We start from the raw sequence: 21,809 nt of genomic DNA on the forward strand, positions 1-21,809 counted from the left end.
GGAGAGGTCTGTCCGTAATAAAGAGATGCTCTGCTTTTTTGACACCACACAAAGCAAGTCCTGCAGGTTCTAGTTTAGTCTTATCTTTATTATTGTCCAGTCGTGTGGTTGCGTGCTGCAAGGAAAGACCTAGTTAAGCTGCAGCTGGCCCAGAACAGAGCGGCACATCTTGCTCTTCATTGTAATCAGAGAGCTAATATGAATACTATGCATGCCAGTCTCTATTGGCTAAGAGTTGAGGAGAGACTGACTGCATCACTTCTTTTTCTAAGAAACATTAATGTGTTGAAAATCCCAAATTGTTTGCATAGTCAACTTACACACAGTGCTGACACACACACTTACCCCACCAGACATGCCACCAGGGGTCTTTTCACAGCCCCCAGGTCCAGCACAAATCAAGAAAGTATTATATAGAGCAATTATTGCATGGAACTCCCTCCGTTCCATCTCATATTTGTCAAATGAACAGCAAACCTGGTTTAAAAAAACAGATAAAGAAACATCTCACTGCACAATGCCTCTCCCCTGTTTGACCTAGATAGTTTGGTGGTGTTAAACATTTGACCTAGATAGTTTGGTGGTGTTAAACATTTGACCTAGATAGTTTGGTGGTGTTAAACATTTGACCTAGATAGTTTGGTGGTATTAAACATTTGACCTAGATAGTTTGGTGGTATTAAACATTTGACCTAGATAGTTTGGTGGTAATAAACATTTGACCTAGATAGTTTGGTGGTGTTAAACATTTGACCTAGATAGTTTGGTGGTGTTAAACATTTGACCTAGATAGTTTGGTGGTGTTAAACATTTGACCTAGATAGTTTGGTGGTAATAAACATTTGACCTAGATAGTTTGGTGGTGTTAAACATTTGACCTAGATAGTTTGGTGGTGTTAAACATTTGACCTAGATAGTTTGGTGGTGTTAAACATTTGACCTAGATAGTTTGGTGATGTTAAACATTTGACCTAGATAGTTTGGTGGTGTTAAACATTTGACCTAGATAGTTTGGTGGTAATAAATATTTGACCTAGATAGTTTGGTGGTGTTAAACATTTGACCTAGATAGTTTGGTGGTGTTAAACATTTGACCTAGATAGTTTGGTGGTAATAAACATTTGACCTAGATAGTTTGGTGGTAATAAACATTTGACCTAGATAGTTTGGTGGTGTTAAACATTTGACCTAGATAGTTTGGTGGTAATAAACATTTGACCTAGATAGTTTGGTGGTGTTAAACATTTGACCTAGATAGTTTGGTGGTATTAAACATTTGACCTAGATAGTTTGGTGGTGTTAAACATTTGACCTAGATAGTTTGGTGGTATTAAACATTTGACCTAGATAGTTTGGTGGTGTTAAACATTTGACCTAGATAGTTTGGTGGTGTTAAACATTTGACCTAGATAGTTTGGTGGTATTAAACATTTGACCTAGATAGTTTGGTGATGTTAAACATTTGACCTAGATAGTTTGGTGGTGTTAAACATTTGACCTAGATAGTTTGGTGGTGTTAAACATTTGACCTAGATAGTTTGGTGATGTTAAACATTTGACCTAGATAGTTTGGTGGTGTTAAACATTTGACCTAGATAGTTTGGTGGTAATAAATATTTGACCTAGATAGTTTGGTGGTGTTAAACATTTGACCTAGATAGTTTGGTGGTGTTAAACATTTGACCTAGATAGTTTGGTGGTAATAAACATTTGACCTAGATAGTTTGGTGGTAATAAACATTTGACCTAGATAGTTTGGTGGTGTTAAACATTTGACCTAGATAGTTTGGTGGTAATAAACATTTGACCTAGATAGTTTGGTGGTGTTAAACATTTGACCTAGATAGTTTGGTGGTATTAAACATTTGACCTAGATAGTTTGGTGGTGTTAAACATTTGACCTAGATAGTTTGGTGGTATTAAACATTTGACCTAGATAGTTTGGTGGTGTTAAACATTTGACCTAGATAGTTTGGTGGTGTTAAACATTTGACCTAGATAGTTTGGTGGTAATAAACATTTGACCTAGATAGTTTGGTGGTGTTAAACATTTGACCTAGATAGTTTGGTGGTATTAAACATTTGACCTAGATAGTTTGGTGGTATTAAACATTTGACCTAGATAGTTTGGTGGTGTTAAACATTTGACCTAGATAGTTTGGTGGTATTAAACATTTGACCTAGATAGTTTGGTGGTGTTAAACATTTGACCTAGATAGTTTGGTGGTGTTAAACATTTGACCTAGATAGTTTGGTGGTAATAAACATTTGACCTAGATAGTTTGGTGGTGTTAAACATTTGACCTAGATAGTTTGGTGGTATTAAACATTTGACCTAGATAGTTTGGTGGTATTAAACATTTGACCTAGATAGTTTGGTGATGTTAAACATTTGACCTAGATAGTTTGGTGATGTTAAACATTTGACCTAGATCGTTCGGTGGTATTAAACATGTTGTATTGTAGATATGTAGTGGTGTAATAATGTTATATGTGTTACATCTTTATGGGATTTAAATGTCTCTATCTTTATGGGATTTAAATGTCTCTATCTTCATGGGATTTAAATGTCTCTATCTTTATGTGCTCAACGAGAAAAGTTCTCCCGCTCACCCCTCTGGCACTCGTTGCTGCCAGTTCTCATTATTACGCGCCTCATGAGACTCAGGATACCATCACCTTCCTGATTACCTCCCTTATCTGTCACTCCCTTTGGTTATTTCCTCAGGCATTATTAGTTCTGTTCCTGTGTTTTGTTACGCTACTCGTGTTTGTATTGTTCTACGTTCAGTTATTTATTAAATACACTCCCGGTACTTGCTTCCCGATTCTTAGTGGACACGTTACAATAGTCTGACAACTTTGACAGACAGGCGAAACAAAGATATCTTGTAAGCGCTTTGTGTTTTCTGTGCAGATTGACGTTTATTGGGATGAGTCATGTCCTTAAGGCAGAACTGAACGATTTCCTCTCCGGCTTCCGTTACATCATGACTCACGGCCCCCAGCTCACCCCTCAGAGACCTCTTCCCCAAAAGATAGGGAGCTGCCACATCTTAAGACAGCTGGACCTATTTGATTTCTAGAAAAACAATCCTTTATCTGATCTTCCCTGTTTTTAGTTTTGTTCCACTCTTCTTCTTTTTGTTGCCTCCTGTCTAAGTTGTGTGTGGGTTTTTCTTTTGAAGATTTAGTGGGTGTCTTTAGGTATCAGTTGTTGCTAGTTAACTTTCAGTGGACACGCTAATGAGTGTCTTTCAGAACCCCTCCTAAAATCCTACCTGTTTTGGTTGTGGTCAGTGACTGTTAGTTCCCCCTTCTGTTTGAGAGACAGACACAGAGAGGGGGGGGGGGTAGAGTGAGTGAGACAGCTGTAGATATCTGGCTTATTTCATGGGAAGTTTACGTTGTAACTCAAGCGAAGTAGAACTTTCCTTGTGTCTCTTGTCAATATGGGGGGGGGGGGGGGGGGGTCATTGTAGGGAAATACTTTGTATATAAATCTGCATACATGTGTAAATTCTCTGTCAGTGGACATGGAGAATAATATGCCAATTTATTTTTCCATTTTTTATACATTCAGCTTGTGTTCGCAACAGTAATAAACTGGTGTATCTATCGCCTCATGATTTACAGGCCTATGAAACACTGGTAGACTTTAGAACTGGCCACATGAAATACCAGCCTGCCAGCCACAAATCTCCAGTATTGTATTGTGAGCAAAAAATGCAAACATTTAAAATATGCTGTTAACAAGTCCTCTAGAACTGTTCTGTTTCCTCCTTCCATGTGATGTATACAGTACATTAACTCTGACCAATACATTATTTTTCTATTTAACTAAGGCAAGTCAGTTTAGAACAAATTCTTATTTACGACGACATCCTACCCCTATCACGTTTAAGGTAAGACCCAGGTGCAGACAGTGTCGAAGTAGAAAAGTTTATTATTCAAACAGTGTAACGAACGTCGTAATCCTCCTCGTCTGAGGAGGAGCAAGGATCGGACCAAATCGCAGCGTGGTATGTATCCATATTTATTCGAACACTTATTAAACACGAACAAAAACAATACGAAACCAACGACGCTACAGTCCTGAACATGTGAACCTATAAAACAAAGAACGCAACGAACAGGAACAATCACCCACAAACAAACAGTGAGAACAGCCTACCTTAATATGGTTCCCAATCAGAGACAACGTAAAACACCTGCCTCTGAGAACCATATCAGGCCAATTAGACAACCCTAAACCAATGAAACACATAACATAGAATATACCCACCCAGCTCACGTCCTGACCAACTAAACAAAGACTAAACAAAGGAAATAAGGTCAGGGACGTGACAAACAGGGGTAGGCAAAATGACAGGTCAAGGGCAGGCAGAGGTCAGTAATCCAGATAGGTGGGGAAAAGGTGCAGGACGGCAGGCTCAAGACAAACAGGAATGGTCAAAACCGGGAAACTAGAAAACAGGAACTATAGCAAAGCCAGGATCAAAGGGAAAAACACACAGGTAGGTCTGACGAACAAAACGAACTGGCAACAGACAACACAGGTATAAATACACAGTGGATGATGGGGAAGATGGGTGACACCTGGAGGGGCGTGGAGACAATCACAAAGACAGGTGAAACAGATTAGGGTGTGATAACACCGGCCAACCCTAGCGACGATGGGCCAATTGTGCTCCATCCTATGGGACTCCCAATCACAGCCGGCTGTGATACAGCCTGGATTCAAACCAGAGAGTCTATAGTGACGCCTCTAGCACTGAGACGCAGTGCCTTTAGACCGCTACGCCGCTCGGGAGCCCAGATTTATACGATGCATAGATCTGCCTCGGCCAGTATCACTGTGTCCTCTCACAGAGGGTCAGAGTCTGAATGGACCGGCTATCTTTTATTGTATAATAGTTACATTCACAACCACAAGAGCAACGGTTTGTATCATCATTTTATTTTTCAAAAATATCTTGATGGTACTATCATGATCAGTAAACTTCAAGAACATCAAAACATTTCCCATCAAATACAATCTTGTATCTTAATGCTCATGTTTTTTTTTTTAATACACACAAAAGCAAACCTGCATACATACATACATTTTCTAAATCGACATTTACATATTATTTTGTTTTCAATGGGTACAAACAGTAAAACTACTACACGATTGCCCTTTGAAAATGTGATAATACACATCCTTATTATTTTAAATTATTACAACTTAGCTAGGGGTATATCCTAACTTGGGACTTACGTCAAATTTTCACTTGGCCATGCATTGACATCAATGGGAGAGTAAGTGAAAACTAGACTTAAGTAGAAGTTAGAATTCGTCCCTTAAAGTTCGGCTATTATTGTTCTTCTGTGTTCTTTTTTAAATTTTTTAGAACCAGCATCAAAAGGTCAAAGGTACAGGAAGATATTTTAGGAGAGTAACTTCTCTCCTCTTTTAATAGCAAGCAATAACACTGAACAATTCATTATCGGACAAAAAAGATCATTCTGTAACTGTTGACATTTTGGGTTTAAGGAGGAAGAGGAGGACCGAAGAAAAGAAGAACTGAATTCCTCTACAGTAAACAGTCACCATCCGACCCCAACATATTCCCCTCCAGCTGGAGAGCCAGAACCAATGTCTTTCTGTCTGTTTCTTTCTTTGTGCAGTCAGGCACACAGCACTGACAGATCTTAGTCCCTGGGTAACGTCTCCTGTCCAGTCAGAACACAAAAGCATCTCTTTTTCATAGAAGAAATAAGACTTATAGGAGGGATGAGAGTCCTGTCACTGGAAATTCTGGCAGACACTGAATGTCACACACACTCCTGTATTCAACTCAAATAGTACTTGATTTCTATGGTGTCACACACAGCCGTTCTCATGTCGAGGCTTGCGTTGCGGCCTCTCTACCATAGTGTGAGGGACGGGGGGGTATAGGGAAGGAGCCAGGGTGCACAGGAAGCCGGCCAATAGGGTGAGACCTAGGCCCCCCCATGCGCAGAACATGGACCAACCGTATCCGTGACTGATGTCTTCTGGGATCCCATACATATAGCGAGGATAACGGGACAGTTGGAAGTTGATCCCTGATACACATGTACACAGAGAGATGATACAGCATGTTCCTGATGGGACAGGGAGAGAGAGGGAGAGAAGAGGGTGAGAGAGAGGAAGAGAGACAGAGAGAGAGTATATACAAGACTGTTTCATGCATTTATCGATGGTATTAGAATGACTTCTGAATTCCAAATCGAACCCTAGTCCCTAGTCCCTACTCCCTAACCACTCTTGCAGATCTGAGAGGATTTGATAGGTGGAAGCACTATAGTGACATTCCCACCTAGCCAATCAGAGGGGAGGGCAGGTAGCCTAGCCTATCCTAGCATTTAGAGCGTTGGGCAAGTAACCAAAATGTTGCTAGTTCAAATACCTGAGCAGACAAGGTGAAAAGTCTGTCGATGTGCCCTTGAGCAAGGCACTTAATCCTAATTTGCTCCAGGGGTGCCGTACTACTATGGCTGACGCTGTAAAACAACACATTTAACTGCACCTATCGGATGTGAGTATAGGGGCTAGAATAGAGGTAGATTCAACATATGTCTGCCCAGTAGGATGATGCCTCACTCTCCATAACAAATGCTGTACCCCCCCCCCCCCCCTAGTGGTACTTTATGGTATTGCTATGTATTCTGTGTACATCCTTTGCTCATTCACCTCCTATGAAGAAGAGCAGTCCATAGTGTGCTCTCAGAACTTACCTCCCATGAGAAACAGGAGTCCAGCTACGTACTGCATCAGGTCATGCTGCTTACAGCAACCCAGAGCTCCGATCACCCAGCCAAACAGGATGATGGACACAGCCATGCCGATGAAACTGGCTGTCATTCTCTGCAGGTCTACGCAGGGAGAGAGGAATTTGGGATGAAGAAATCAAGACGTCAACATAGTATAAAATCATTTATTTTGCTGTTTTGGTGCCAATTTTAGTTCGACTGAAGAGTTGGAATTACACATTGACTGTCGAGGGTGCTCAATGTCTCTTGGGAGTAATTGATGTCAATATCTTTGACAATTGTGGGAGGGCCCACATTGATATTTCAATTCTAATGGACGGGGGAAGGGCTGATTTGGATAACACATTATTTGGATAGTCCCATCTGTAGATGCTCTACAGAATAGCAGTAAAATGTCAAATAACTATCTACTAACCCTAACCTTAACCCTTATTCTAAACCGAACCCTAACCTTAACCCTTATTCTAAACCGAACCCTAACCTTAACCCTTATTCTAAACCGAACCCTAACCTTAACCCTTATTCTAAACCGAACCCTAACCTTAACCCTTATTCTAAACCGAACCCTAACCTTAACCCTTATTCTAAACCGAACCCTAACCTTAACCCTTATTCTAAACCGAACCCTAACCTTAACCCTTATTCTAAACCGAACCCTAACCTTAACCCTTATTCTAAACCGAACCCTAACCTTAACCCTTATTCTAAACCGAACCCTAACCTTAACCCTTATTCTAAACCGAACCCTAACCTTAACCCTTATTCTAAACCGAACCCTAACCTTAACCCTTATTCTAAACCGAACCCTAACCTTAACCCTTATTCTAAACCGAACCCTAACCTTAACCCTTATTCTAAACCGAACCCTAACCTTAACCCTTATTCTAAACCGAACCCTAACCTTAACCCTTATTCTAAACCGAACCCTAACCTTAACCCTTATTCTAAACCGAACCCTAACCTTAACCCTTATTCTAAACCGAACCCTAACCTTAACCCTTATTCTAAACCGAACCCTAACCTTAACCCTTATTCTAAACCGAACCCTAACCTTAACCCTTATTCTAAACCGAACCCTAACCTTAACCCTTATTCTAAACCGAACCCTAACCTTAGTAAGCAGTTGCTTGTAAACAGATAGTTTGTTGATAGCCCGGATAGCCATACTATGTAAATAAAGTGTGCCCCAGATGTGTTACGGGGGTTTTTACCCAGCCACCCCTTAATTAACCCCTCTGTATTTCCAACCGACCAGGCGCCATTTTGTAGACGCTTTCTAATTCCCCAGATGGAGATAGAAAAGGGGGTTATTATGGTAACTTACGGAGTGCATGCCACTCATCCTGACCAATAGTCTTGGTTATATTGGTGCTCAGACGTCTGGGCAGGGCTGAAGAAGAGTAGTAGTATTTTATTGGTGTGCAGCGTTGAACCAAACCTGCCGACAAGGAAGAAAAACAACAACACATAGTTTCAATGTGTACAGGGCTCCGCTTGGAAAATATATATATATTTTTTAAATCTCAATGTGACTCCCTGTTTAAATAAAAGGTTAAATAAAAAATGGAGAGGCCATATTGAAATGACACATATTTTTTTGCATATGTAGCCTACCTGATCATTTTTTTTAATGACTAGCAGCATGAACCATAGTTTCACCACATATATTCACATACAGTGTTATAATATGCAGTGTTTTTTCCCACATTGGCCTATGGTCTTAGTTGCAGCTCTGTAGCCTATAGGTTTTAATCCAAGAATACCATACAGACAAGTGGGGCCTATTCTAGTACAATATGACCCCATGAACACACTGACACAACGTTGAGATGACACAAATAAATCAAACGTCAACATTTGTGTCACATTGGTGTGTTTTGGGGCGGCAGGTAGCCTAGTGGTTAGAACGTTGGGCCAGTAACCGAAAGGTTGGTTGCTGGTTCGAATCCCCGAGCTGACAAGGTAAACATCTGTCGTTCTGCCCCTGAACAAGGCAGTTAACCCACTGTTCCCCGGTAGGCCGTCATTGTAAATAAGAATTTGTTCTTAACTGACTTGCCTAGTTAAATAAAGGTTAAAAAATAAAATGTATTAAAGTCACTGTGTTACGAAATGATGGATGAAAATCCTTGTTGTTGCTGCTGCGTAGGCCTTGAATGTGGGCGGACCGCTAGATCAGCACTCAGCTCCTCGGATAGCACCTCAGCTCAAATTCCGATGATGATTCGCTCTATTCACCACATCAATGAGCATAAATACGCCTTGTAAACAGACTATAATGCCACTGACATTATATATATATAAACAATATATTGTGTGTGACGTGATCAAATGATGACACCTTTAAAGATGAGATCCTCTGTCTCCAGGTCGAATCCCTCTCGATGACATTTCCTCCACAGCCCGGAGATGGTGGAGTTGTACTGCCGACTGCAGAGGGACTCCATGGCCGGGGCAGGGGGCAAAAAGTGCCGCTTAGCCCGGAGGAGGACTCCCCCACTCGACCCCTTCCTCTCCACGTTATTCTCCTTCGGTAGCATACGTAGTGGTAGATTCTGGTTGGAGATATAGATGAATCCAGGGTCGTTTCTTTTGTTGGAATAATTCTTACAACGTTCCTTGTGCCTCCTCGCATCCGTCTCGTACCAATTGTCAGTACATATTGCGACTGCTATGAGTCCCAAGGCGCAAAAAGACAAAAACAGTCCCGCCACCGTCAATGTCCTCATAGCAGACATGATGTTCCACAGCGTGCGGTTTAGAAGAGATTCCTCCTGTTCTACGCCCGGAGGGTTCCAGCTGCCTGAATAATTCCTTCCCCTGGACAGCAATCAATGGTTCGTGAGGGGGGATGTCGTCGCTCTCTGCCGCAGCATCAAGATTATAATACTGTGATGACCGTGTAACGATATAATCCTAGGCCATTATTGACAACAGATCACAAATACTATCGTTAATTGTCCCAGCACGACCAAATACCAGTAAACATTACGTTATATAAAATTGTAAAAAAGCATTCGGTGATTTATATCAGGAAGGGCCTGTATTTTGGTTCATTTCTCTCTTGCTGTGGGTCTGTCCAATATTGCTCGAGGGATTTATTAGCGAGTCCACTAGTCGATGCCAGCAGATGGAGACAGAGCAAACATTTGATAATAATGCATGAACCAACACAATATAATTGTATGTTCACTGTCCATATAGTCAAATAAATAAAGTACGAGATAGAGTTTACAGTACATTCTAACAGAATAGCGTTAGGATTGATACCCAAACAACTCAGCACATCGCCACCCGTCAGGTAGCCATGTTTGTTTCTCTCCACCCTTCAGGTAGCCATGTTTGTTTCTCTCCACCCGTCAGGTAGCCATGTTTGTTTCTCTCCACCCGTCAGGTAGCCATGTTTGTTTCTCTCCACCCTTCAGGTAGCCATGTTTGTTTCTCTCCACCCGTCAGGTAGCCATGTTTGTTTCTCTCCACCCGTCAGGTAGCCATGTTTGTTTCTCTCCACCCTTCAGGTAGCCATGTTTGTTTCTCTCCACCCTTCAGGTAGCCATGTTTGTTTCTCTCCACCCTTCAGGTAGCCATGTTTGTTTCTCTCCACCCTTCAGGTAGCCATGTTTGTTTCTCTCCACCCTTCAGGTAGCCATGTTTGTTTCTCTCCAACCTTCAGGTAGCCATGTTTGTTTCTCTCCAACCTTCAGGTAGCCATGTTTGTTTCTCTCCACCCGTCAGGTAGCCATGTTTGTTTCTCTCCACCCTTCAGGTAGCCATGTTTGTTTCTCTCCAACCTTCAGGTAGCCATGTTTGTTTCTCTCCACCCGTCAGGTAGCCATGTTTGTTTCTCTCCAACCTTCAGGTAGCCATGTTTGTTTCTCTCCACCCTTCAGGTAGCCATGTTTGTTTCTCTCCACCCTTCAGGTAGCCATGTTTGTTTCTCTCCAACCTTCAGGTAGCCATGTTTGTTTCTCTCCACCCTTCAGGTAGCCATGTTTGTTTCTGTGGGGATGGCTGGAGATGAGCTGTGTTGTGTTTGTTTGGTGGTTGGTGAGTCTGGTTGCCATGGCTCCTGCAACCCTTGTGTCTTTGAGTCATGACAGAAAGAGAGAGACATATAGGGGTTTTCTCTAACTGACCTCATCCTGTGTTTTTCCATAATTTAAGATTAGTTTAGCTGAGACAAATTATTCATCCAAAATGGCACCCTATTCCCTATATAGTGCACTACTTTTGACCAGAGCCCTATGGCACCCTATTCCCTATTATAGTGCACTACTTTTGACCAATGCCCTTTGCTCGTGGTCAAAAGTAGTGCATTATACAGATGTAGGATCTTAATTTGAGCCAGTTTGCTACAAAAGGATAATAATCCTGTAGCAACAGGAAATGTGAATTATTATGTGAATTATAATTATTGGACATATTTGTAGGGGTTGATGCATTTTTTGTAAGGAAAAATCAAGTCTGAAATTTTTAAAGTGGAAATTCCCAAATTTCAGAAGCCTTTTTAAACCTCAAATACACTACAAGTTTTAAAATGTCCTGCAACATGATGAAATTAAGATCCTACATCTGTACAGGGAAAATGTTGCCATTGGGGACTGAGACAGGGCCCTGGTCAAACGTAGCCCTCTAAGAGTGCCTATGGGTTCTGGTCAAAAGTAGTGCACTGTATATGGAATAGGGTGCCATTGAGTACTGAGAGACAGTTGCTGTGGAGATGCTTTAAGAGTTGTGTAAGAGATAGACAGTGTTCTCTGCAGATCTAACAGACTTCCTGCGGTGACAAGAAAATACACTCCAACATGTCGGGAAAAAACACAAGAATCTTCACACATTGGCATTAATAGGAGGTTCTGTTACTGATGATTACTAGCCTCTTGTTTAATAAAGCAGATTTATACAAAAATATAGTTTAAAAAATTTAATAATCTGGGGTCCAAAAACAACCAATATAACAACAGGCCTGAGGCCAGCAATATGATGCAACTGTTCAAAACAAAACACTGTGTATCCACCAATCATGAGAATAATGATGTCTTTCTGTACCATCACGTACGTAACTATACAATTCAATCCATGCATCTTGGTTCACAGGCATCTTTGTGTTGTGTTGGCTTGCAGTTGTTTTTCTCATTGTCATGACTCATGTATCTAATAAGGAATTGAATCTGTTAGTTCAATCACAGTTCCTCATTTAAGTGTATGTGTGTGTGTGTGTGTGTGTGTGTGTGTGTGTGTGTGTGTGTGTGTGTGTGTGTGTGTGTGTGTGTGTGTGTGTGTGTGTGTGTGTGTGTGTGTGTGTGTGTGTGTGTGTGTGTGTGTGTGTGTGTGTGTGTGTATGTATGTGTTTGTGTGTGTGTGTGTTCGTATGTATGTATGTATGTGTTTGTGTGTTACTGTTCAAAAGTTTGGGGTCATTGTCAGCAACCATCACTCCTGTGTTCCAATGGCACGTTGTGTTAGCTAATCCTAGTATATCATTTTAAAAGGCTAATTGATCATTAGAAAAACCTTTTGCAATTATGTTAGCACAGCTGAAAACTGTTGTTCTGCTTAAAGAAGCAATAAAACTGGCCTTCTTTAGACTGACTAGTTTCAGCAGAAAGTTCTTTGTTTCTGGCCATATTGAGCCTGTAATCGAACCCACAAATGCTGATACTCAACTAGTCTAAAGAAGGCCAGTTTTATTGCTTCTTTAATCGGTACAATAGTTGTCAACTGTGCTAACATAATTGCCAAATGGTTTTCTAATGATCAATTAGCCATTTAAAATGATAAACTTGGATTAGCTAACACAACGTGCCATTGGAACACAGGAGTGATGGTTGCTGATAATGGATCTCTGCATGCCTATGTAGATATTATATTAAAAATCATCCGTTTCCAGCTACAATAGTCATTTACAACATTAACAATGTCTACACTGTATTTCTAAACAATTTGATGTTATTTTAATGGACAAAAAAATGTGGTTTTCTTTCAAAAACAAGGACATTTCTAAATGACCCCAAACTTTTGAACAGTAGTGTACATACAGCCTAGTAATGGTAATATAACACGCAGACCTTTATGCTTTTATTCACTGTGTTAATACAATCCATTTCTCTGTAGCTCTATGTGTCACTGTGTCACCGTGTCACTTCCTCCAATGTATTATATAGGACAGGACCTTTAATTAAAAAAAAGGGAACAAGCGCTTTTCCCAACTTCACTTTTGGTTTAGACTTCTCTCAAAACTCTTCAACAATAACCTCTTATCTAAGTCAATGCTTTAAAGTATTTACTGACAATACCGTTACAAAGAATATCACTGTTATATACAGTAGCTCTGCTATAACTCTCCCACAAGTAAAAACATGTTTTATGTTCAATTATTTTAGTGCATTTACCAGATATAATAGTTAAAATCCTGAAAGATAGGTTGACTCATGGTTTAAAATCTCGTCAGAAAAACAGTGAGACCAAACCCATGAATGTGAATATGATTGGTTCACATCCTCTGACAAATCAGCAACTGTCAGGAATTAGATAAAGGTGATAGAAGTGGAAGTAGAGTAATGGTGTTTTTTTAATGCTCTCAGCATTGTTTTTCAGCTCTGTTTGATCTGATAGTGGTCAACTGTAACATTGTATTCAAACTAAAAAAGGATTTCCATCAGAAATTCAATCAGAAATTCAAGGGAATTAAATCATAGGATATTTCTCAGTTATTTCATGAATCGTAACTGTGTGCTTTTTAGGAGCTAAACTCACAAGGTTTTTCTAAAGTCATCTTCATTCATATGATGGAAAGCTACATCATTTCATCTGTAAGTATTTTGTGTGTGATCTTTTATTTGTTGCAAACGTGGCTGAGAAATGTGTTAAAAGTACATGTGAAATATACCAAAACATTGGTAAATTGTCAAAATGTACAAGCTGTTCTTTATGATTTTGTTAAATATATAATAAACTTTGTATTTATATCCAATGAGATGTGTATTACATTGTACAATTGGCCCAGCGTCGCCTGTGTTTGGCCGTCATTGTAAATACAAATTTATTCTTAACTGACTTGCCTAGTTAAATAAAGTTTAAATAAAAAAAAATATATATATATACACACTACTGTTCAAAAGTTTGGGGTCACTTAGAAATGTCCTTGTTTTTGAAAGAAAAGCACATCAGAAATACAGTGTAGACATTGTTAATGTTGTAAATGACTATTGTAGCTGGAAACTGGAAACAGACTATTGTAGCTGGAAACAGATTTTTTTATGGAATATCTACATAGGTGTACAGAGGCCGATTATCAGCAACCATCACTCCTGTGTTCCAATGGCACACTGTGTTAGCTAATCCTAGTTTATCATTTTAAAAGGCAAATTTATCATTAGAAAACCCTTTTGCAATTATGTTAGCACAGCTGAAAACTGTTGATCTGATTAAAGAAGCAATAAAACTGGCCTTGAGTACAGGGTTCGATTACAGGCTCAAAATGGCCAGAAACAAAGGACTTTCTTCTGAAACTCGTCAGTCTATTCTTGTTCTGAGAAATGAAGGCTATTCCATGCGAGAAATTGCCAAGAAACTGAAGATCTCGTACAACGCTGTGTACTACTCCCTTCACAGAACAGCGCAAACTGCCTCTAACCAGAATAGAAAGAGGAGTGGGAGGCCCCGGTGCACAACTGAGAAAGAAGACAAGTACATTAGGGTGTCTAGTTTGAGAAACAGACGCCTCACAAGTGCTCAACTGGCAGCTTCATTAAATAGTACCCGCAAAACACCAGTCTCAACGTCAACAGTGAAGAGGCGACTCCGGGATGCTGGCCTTCTAGGCAGAGTAGCAAAGAAAAAGCCATATCTCGGACTGGCCAGTAAGAAGAAAAGATTAAGATGGGCAAAAGAACAGACACTGGACAGAAGAACTCTGCCTAGAAGGACAGCATCCCGGAGTTGCCTCTTCACTGTTGACGTTGAGACTGGTGTTTTGCGGGTACTATTTAATGAAGCTGCCAGTTTAAGCTGAAAACACAAATGCTGATGCTCCAGATACTCAACTAGTCTAAAGAAGGCCAGTTTTATTGCTTCTTTAATCAGTAAAACAGTTTCCAGCTGTGCTAACATAATTGCAAAAGGGCTTTCTAATGATCAATTAGCCTTTTAAAATGATAAACTTGGATTAGCTAACACAACGTGCCATTGGAACACAGGAGTGATGGTTTCTGATAATGGGCCTCTGTACGCCTATGTAGATATTCCATTAAAAATCAGCCGTTTCCAGCTACAATAGTCATTTACAACATTAACAATGTTTACACTGTATTTCTGATCAATTTGATGTTATTTTAATGAACAAAATTATTTAAAAAAATCTAAAATAAGGACATTTCTAAGTGACGGTAGTGTATATATATCTATATATATCTCACTAGTAAGATATGTACTCAGCCTACAGTATATAGAATTACCCATTCTTTGAAACACATAATCTTTTGCAATCTACCTTCAATTTTTGACATGAATGAGATCTTTCTTTCCCAAAGGCATCCGAAGGAATAATCGCATATGAACCCGAGAATTATCGACCACCAGTAGAGATATACTCATATCTCACCAATGTTGGAGAACTTCACGATGGTGGGTGGCAAAAACACACTATGAATATGGTGATAAAGCTTGTTAAATACTGAATAGCTATCCGATAAGGTTGGGATCAATTCAGTCAGTTTAGCAAGTAAACAATTTAAATTCCAATTGTCCTCATTGAAAATAAATTACGGTAACACGTTACTGCCTGACAGTAAATGCTGACAGTAAATGCTGACAGTAAATGCTGACAGTAAAAGCCTGACAGTAAAATGCTTTTTAACTAGTTGTAAGCATGTATGAGCCTTGATAATGTCTTGTATCAATGCTTATAATATGTTATGTCTCTCTCATGGTTTAGAACATGGTTGGGACTACCACTCTGACAGGGGCATGCACCAGAGTGACTTGTTGGAAACTTCCTCACAAGAGAGTCACCTGACAGAGCTCCAGAGTGTCCATTCCCAACAACTCCTCCACCCCTATCGCTACCCCGATACCGACACCCTCCATCTGCCACTAGTAGACCCAGGACTGGGACCCCTAACCCTAACCCCACAGGTTAGTCCAACTCTAGTAGACCCAGGACTGGGACACTTACCCATCTCCCCACAGGTTAGTCCAACTCTAGTAGACCCAGGACTGGGACCCCTAACCCCACAGGTTAGTCCAACTCTAGTAGACCCAGGACTGGGACCCCTAACCCCACAGGTTAGTCCAACTCTAGTAGACCCAGGACTGGGACCCCTAACCCCACAGGTTAGTCATACTCTGTCTCTGATTGTCTTGACAACTTATACTGTATGATTAAATTGGCATTTCAGAGGAGAACAGTGTTAAAGCTGTGAAAAATATAAAATACGTATTGGCATAAAGCAACTCTGACAGATGGCCTAACATGTAACCCATGATGAAAGATTCCAAGGCCTTTTATAGTATATTGGTATACATGATTACTATCAACAATGTACAATATCTAGAGATAATACTCTCTGTATTTGAGAGGGAGTACAGAAAGGGGACTGGATGTTATGTGATAGCCTACACAGTTGTCTGTGCTGAGAGTGGGTTGCTCAAAGATGGGCTTTTTTTCTGAGCGAGGGTACGTTTAGCCACGACCACTAGCCTAGCAGGGGAAAGAGCAGCAGAATAGTGAGACATCATCTGAGGCACTGCAGTGAGTGGGGGAGGAAAGCCTGATCATATCCAACTGTACAATGCAACTGTTAAATCAAATATGTATAGGAGAATTGGCTTTGGAGGCTATAGGAGAATGCTTTGGAGGCTATAGGAGAATGGCTTTGGGGGCTATAGGAGAATGCTTTGGAGGCTATAGGAGAATTGGCTTTGGAGGCTATAGGAGAATGCTTTGGAGGCTATAGGAGAATGCTTTGGGGGCTATAGGAGAATGGCTTTGGGGGCTATAGGAGAATAGCTTTGGGGGCTATAGGAGAATGGCTTTGGGGGCTATAGGATAATGCTTTTGAGACTATAGGATAATAGCTTTGGGGGCTATAGGAGAATGGCTTTGGAGACTATAGGATAATGCTTTGGGGGCTATAGGAGAATGGCTTTGGGGGCTATAGGAGAATCGCTTTGGGGGCTATAGGATAATGCTTTTGAGACTATAGGATAATAGCTTTGGGGGCTATAGGAGAATGGCTTTGGAGACTATAGGATAATGCTTTGGGGCTATAGGAGAATGGCTTTGGGGGCTATAGGAGAATGGCTTTGGGGGCTATAGGAGAATGCTTTGGGGGCTATAGGAGAATGGCTTTGGGGGCTATAGGAGAATAGCTTTGGGGGCTATAGGAGAATGCTTTGGGGGCTATAGGATAATGCGTTTGAGACTATAGGATAATAGCTTTGGAGGCTATAGGAGAATGGCTTTGGAGACTATAGGATAATGCTTTGGGGGCTATAGGAGAATGGCTTTGGGGGCTATAGGAGAATGGCTTTGGAGACTATAGGATAATGCTTTGGGGGCTATAGGAGAATGGCTTTGGAGGCTATAGGATAATGCTTTGGGGGCTATAGAAGAATGGCTTTGGAGGCTATAGGAGAATGGCTTTGGGGGCATAGGAGAATGATTTGGAGACTATATGATAATGCTTTGGGGGCTATAGGAGAATGGCTTTGGAGGCTATAGGATAATGCTTTGGGGGCTATAGAATAATGGCTTTGGAGGCTATAGGAGAATGCTTTGGAGACTATAGGGTAATGCTTTGGAGACTATATGATAATGCTTTTGGAGACTATATGATAATGCACTTGGAGACTATATGATAATGCTTTGGAGACTATAGGATAATGCTTTGGGGGCTATATGAGAATGGCTTTGGAGACTATATGATAATGCTTTGGGGGCTATAGGAGAATGGCTTTGGAGGCTATAGGATAATGCTTTGGAGACTATAGGATAATGCTTTGGAGACTATATGATAATGCTTTGGGGGCTATAGGAGAATGGCTTTGGGGGCTATAGAAGAATGGCTTTGGAGGCTATAGAAGAATGGCTTTGCATTTGTGATAAGAAGTGAATCCCCACAGAACGATGTAAAAAAAAAAAATCTGTCTCTAAAGCATTTGGCCTGGACTTTTAAGGGTATTTCTCATTTACGACTGTCTGTCCATTGTGCTATTGGCAATTGCTTTTAGATTATATTTAGTTGACCTTCCACTACTTCCTCTTTCAGTGAGATGCCGGCCCATTTTGTCACTTTCAAAGTAACACAATCCAACAGTCTCTCAGGCCAGTCTACTAAGCAACGGTTATTTATACAGGAGATGTGTAGGTGGTCACCAAATCACAGAGTAATCAAAGCAAACACAATAGTAAGTCTACAGAATCAAGGTCTTGTTTTTTTTATCTCTGCATTGTTGGGCTCGTAAGCAAGCATTTCAAGGTTAAGTCAATATCCGTTGTGTTTGGCGCATGTTGACAAATACAATTTTATTTGAAATATTTCGATTTCAGTGGGCCTGCCTAGATAAAGAGTGTTTCCATACTTTCATCCAGAACTTGTGCTCAAAATGGCTCCCCAATGTGTGTTATATGTCATATAGATGCTAAATAAAACATAGAGTATAACCATCCATCAAATGATCTGTCCATTCTTCTCCACAGATGCCTTATTGCAGCCGTACAGTGTATTACCATCAGCAGGCTCCTGTGTCCCCTAGCCGCTACTGCTCAGAGGAGGAGGGACCTGGGGGCCACAGCCCCACCCTGGAGGTGTCTGAGGGAGAGGAGGACTACGGAGACCATATCCCCTCTGGGGGAGACTCCAGTAAATTCTGACCAACTGACTGATTGATTGACTGTCTGACTGATTGACGGAGTGACTGACTGATTGACTGACTGTCTGGTTGACTGACTGATTGTCTGGCTGACTGACTGACTGGTTGTCTGACTGACTGACTGATTGTCTGACTGATTGTCTGACTGACTGATTGACTGACTGATTGACTGACTGATTGACTGACTAATTGTCTGACTGACTGATTGACTGACTGATTGGCTGATTGACTGACTGACTAATTGTCTGACTGACTGATTGACTGATTGTCTGACTGACTGGTTGACTGATTGACTGACTGACTGACTGACTGATTGACTGACTGATTGGCTGACTGACTGATTGAGTGATCTGACTGATTGATTGACTGATTGGCTGACTGACTGATTGACTGACTGATTGGCTGACTGACTGATTGACTGACTGACTAATTGTCTGACTGACTGATTGGCTGACTGATTGACTGATTGACTGACTAATTGTCTGACTAATTGTCTGACTGACTGATTGACTGACTGATTGTCTGACTGATTGTCTGATTGACTGACTGACTGATTGACTGACTGATTGACTGACTGACTGACTGACTAATTGTCTGACTGACTGATTGGCTGATTGATTGACTGACTGATTGACTGACTAATTGTCTGACTGACTGATTGACTGACTGACTAATTGTCTGACTGACTGATTGGCTGACTGATTGATTGACTGACTGATTGACTGACTAATTGTCTGACTGACTGATTGACTGACTGGCTGACTGATTGCCTGACTGACTGATTGACTGACTAATTGTCTGACTGACTGATTGACTGACTGGCTGACTGATTGACTGACTGGCTAACTGATCTGGCTGACTGATTGATTGACTGATATGGCTAATCTGGCCCACTTCTGGCCCATAATTCTGACTGGGCCGTAATACCTGGTAGATGTGGGCTGGATTTGGGCCATAATAGTTTTGTTGTCTGGGTAGTGTCCTATTCCGTACAAGGATCACTGTCAATGCAAAAGATTTACTATCATAATTATAATCCAAAAATAACCAACAATACATTTTAACCGGAGTATGGGCATGTGAAAACAAGTGGGTGTGTCAAAAGGAGTGTGCGTTTTGAAAGCAAGCAGCTAATTGGTCAGATATTACTGCGCTGCCTAACCCGCTCTGCCTTTTAGCTAACCCTAAAACTTTTCCTAACCTCACCCTAATTATCATAACCCGCTACGTTAATTCTCCTAACCTGCTGCGTAAATTCTCCTAACCAGCTACGAAAAGTCAATTCTGACATAAACTGTATACCATCTAGTCAAAACCTCTAACCTATAGCAGAGCGCTTTTGACACACCCACTCCTTTCTACACGCCCACTACTCCGGGGTGCAGCTACCCTTAGTTGAAAATTGAGAAATTATGAGAAAATGGAATCCCATATGAATTCCTTATCTCCAATATCCCAACGATATCTCCCTATCCAGGTAGCAAGAGGAAGATCCGTCTGTACCAGTTCCTCCTGGATCTGCTGAAGAAAGGAGACATGAAGGACAGCGTGTGGTGGGTGGAAAGAGAGAAAGGAATCTTCCAGTTCTCTTCTAAACACAAGGAGACTCTGGCCAATCGATGGGGCACGCAAAAAGGAAACAGGAAGAAGATGACATACCAGAAGATGGCCAGGGCCCTGCGGAACTACGGCAAGACGGGAGAAATCAAAAAAGTCAAGAAGAAACTGACCTACCAGTTCAGTTCAGAGGTACTGAGGAAAGTCTCAACTACAGAGAGGAGGCCCTTCCCCCGCTAAGGATACCAAAGATTGTTTATGTAATGCCTCTTTATACAGGCTTTGGGTTTAGGTCTACCCTCACTGATATGCATTGCAAATAGGACAATCAAATCAAAAATCTAATTTGATTGGTCACATACACATGTTTAACAGGTGTTATTGCGGGTGTAGCTAAATGCTTGTGTTTCTAGCTCCAACAGTGCAGTAATATCTAACAATACACAAAAATACACACAATACACATCAACCTAAAAGTTATAATGACTTTTCCCTGTTCACTCACGACTGCGTGGCCAAACACGACTCCAACACCATCATTAAGTTTGCTGACGACACAACAGGGGTAGGCCTGATCACCGACAACGATGAGACAGCCTATAGGGAGGAGGTCAGAGAACTGGCAGTGTTGTGCCAGGACAACAACCTCTCCCTCAATGTGAGCAAGACAAAGGAGCTGATCGTGGACTACAGGAAAAGGCGGGCCGAACAGGCCTCCATTAACATCGATGGGGCTGTAGTGGAGTGGGTCAAGAGTTTCAAGTTCCTTGGTGTCCACATCACCAACGAATTATCATGGTCCAAACATACCAAGACAGTCGTGAAGAGGGCAGGACAAAACCTTTTCCCCCTCAGGAGACTGAAAAGATTTGGCATGGGCCCCCAGATCGTCAAAAGGTTCTACAAGCTGCACCATCGAGAGCATCCTGACCGGTTGCATCACCGCCTGGTATGGGAACTGCTCGGCATCTGACCGTAAGGCGCTACAGAGTAGTAGTGCGAACGGCCCAGTACATCACTGGGGCCACGCTTCCTGCCATCCAGGACCTATATAATAGGCGGTGTCAGAGGAAAGCCCATAAAATTGTCAGAGACTCCAGTCACCCAAGTTATAGACTGTTTTCTCTGCTACCGCACGGCAAGCGGTACCGGAGCACCAAGTCTAGGACCAAAAGTCTCCTCAACAGCTTCTACCCCCAAGCCATTAGACTGCTGAACAATTTATAAAAATCGTCACCGGACAACATACATTGACCCCCCCCCTGACTCGGTACCGGTGCCCCTGTACATAGCCTCGTTATTGTTATTCTTATTGTGTTACTTTTTATTATTACTTTTTATTTTAACCTACTTGGTAAATATTTTCTTCTTCTTGAACTGCACTGTTGGTTAAGGGATTGTAAGTAAGCATTTCACGGTAAAGTCTATACTTGTTGTATTCGACGCATGTGGCAAATAAAGTTTGATTTGATTTGATTTGACTGTCTACTGTAATTCTATGTCAATCACATTTAAAATGATACTCCAGAGAAAATCAGGTAGCCTTAAACGTGTTTATGTTTCGACTTAATTGAACATGT

At 41.2% G+C, this 21,809-nt stretch overlaps 2 protein-coding genes across 2 annotated transcripts; one reads left to right on the forward strand and one right to left on the reverse strand.

Annotated features, from left to right (window-relative positions):
* Positions 1-4,944: 4,944 nt before the first annotated feature.
* On the reverse strand, positions 4,945-9,907 carry LOC120051732 (transmembrane protein 178B-like). The gene is made up of 4 exons (XM_038998617.1): positions 9,140-9,907; positions 8,123-8,236; positions 6,763-6,900; positions 4,945-6,129 (listed from the first exon to the last, which is right to left on the reverse strand). Exons 1-4 carry the CDS (start codon positions 9,534-9,536, stop codon positions 5,867-5,869), a joined length of 912 nt encoding a protein of 303 aa, XP_038854545.1. The 5' UTR covers positions 9,537-9,907; the 3' UTR covers positions 4,945-5,866.
* A 3,433-nt stretch (positions 9,908-13,340) lies between these two features.
* LOC120051733 (transcription factor PU.1-like) lies at positions 13,341-20,793 on the forward strand. Its single transcript, XM_038998618.1, has 5 exons — positions 13,341-13,610; positions 15,330-15,423; positions 15,734-15,933; positions 18,500-18,662; positions 20,150-20,793. Exons 1-5 carry the CDS (start codon positions 13,584-13,586, stop codon positions 20,467-20,469), a joined length of 804 nt encoding a protein of 267 aa, XP_038854546.1. The 5' UTR covers positions 13,341-13,583; the 3' UTR covers positions 20,470-20,793.
* The last annotated feature ends 1,016 nt before the right edge of the window (positions 20,794-21,809 follow it).

This window comes from Salvelinus namaycush, chromosome 8 (genome assembly GCF_016432855.1).
Source record: "Salvelinus namaycush isolate Seneca chromosome 8, SaNama_1.0, whole genome shotgun sequence".
Taxonomy (NCBI): Eukaryota; Metazoa; Chordata; class Actinopteri; order Salmoniformes; family Salmonidae; genus Salvelinus; species Salvelinus namaycush.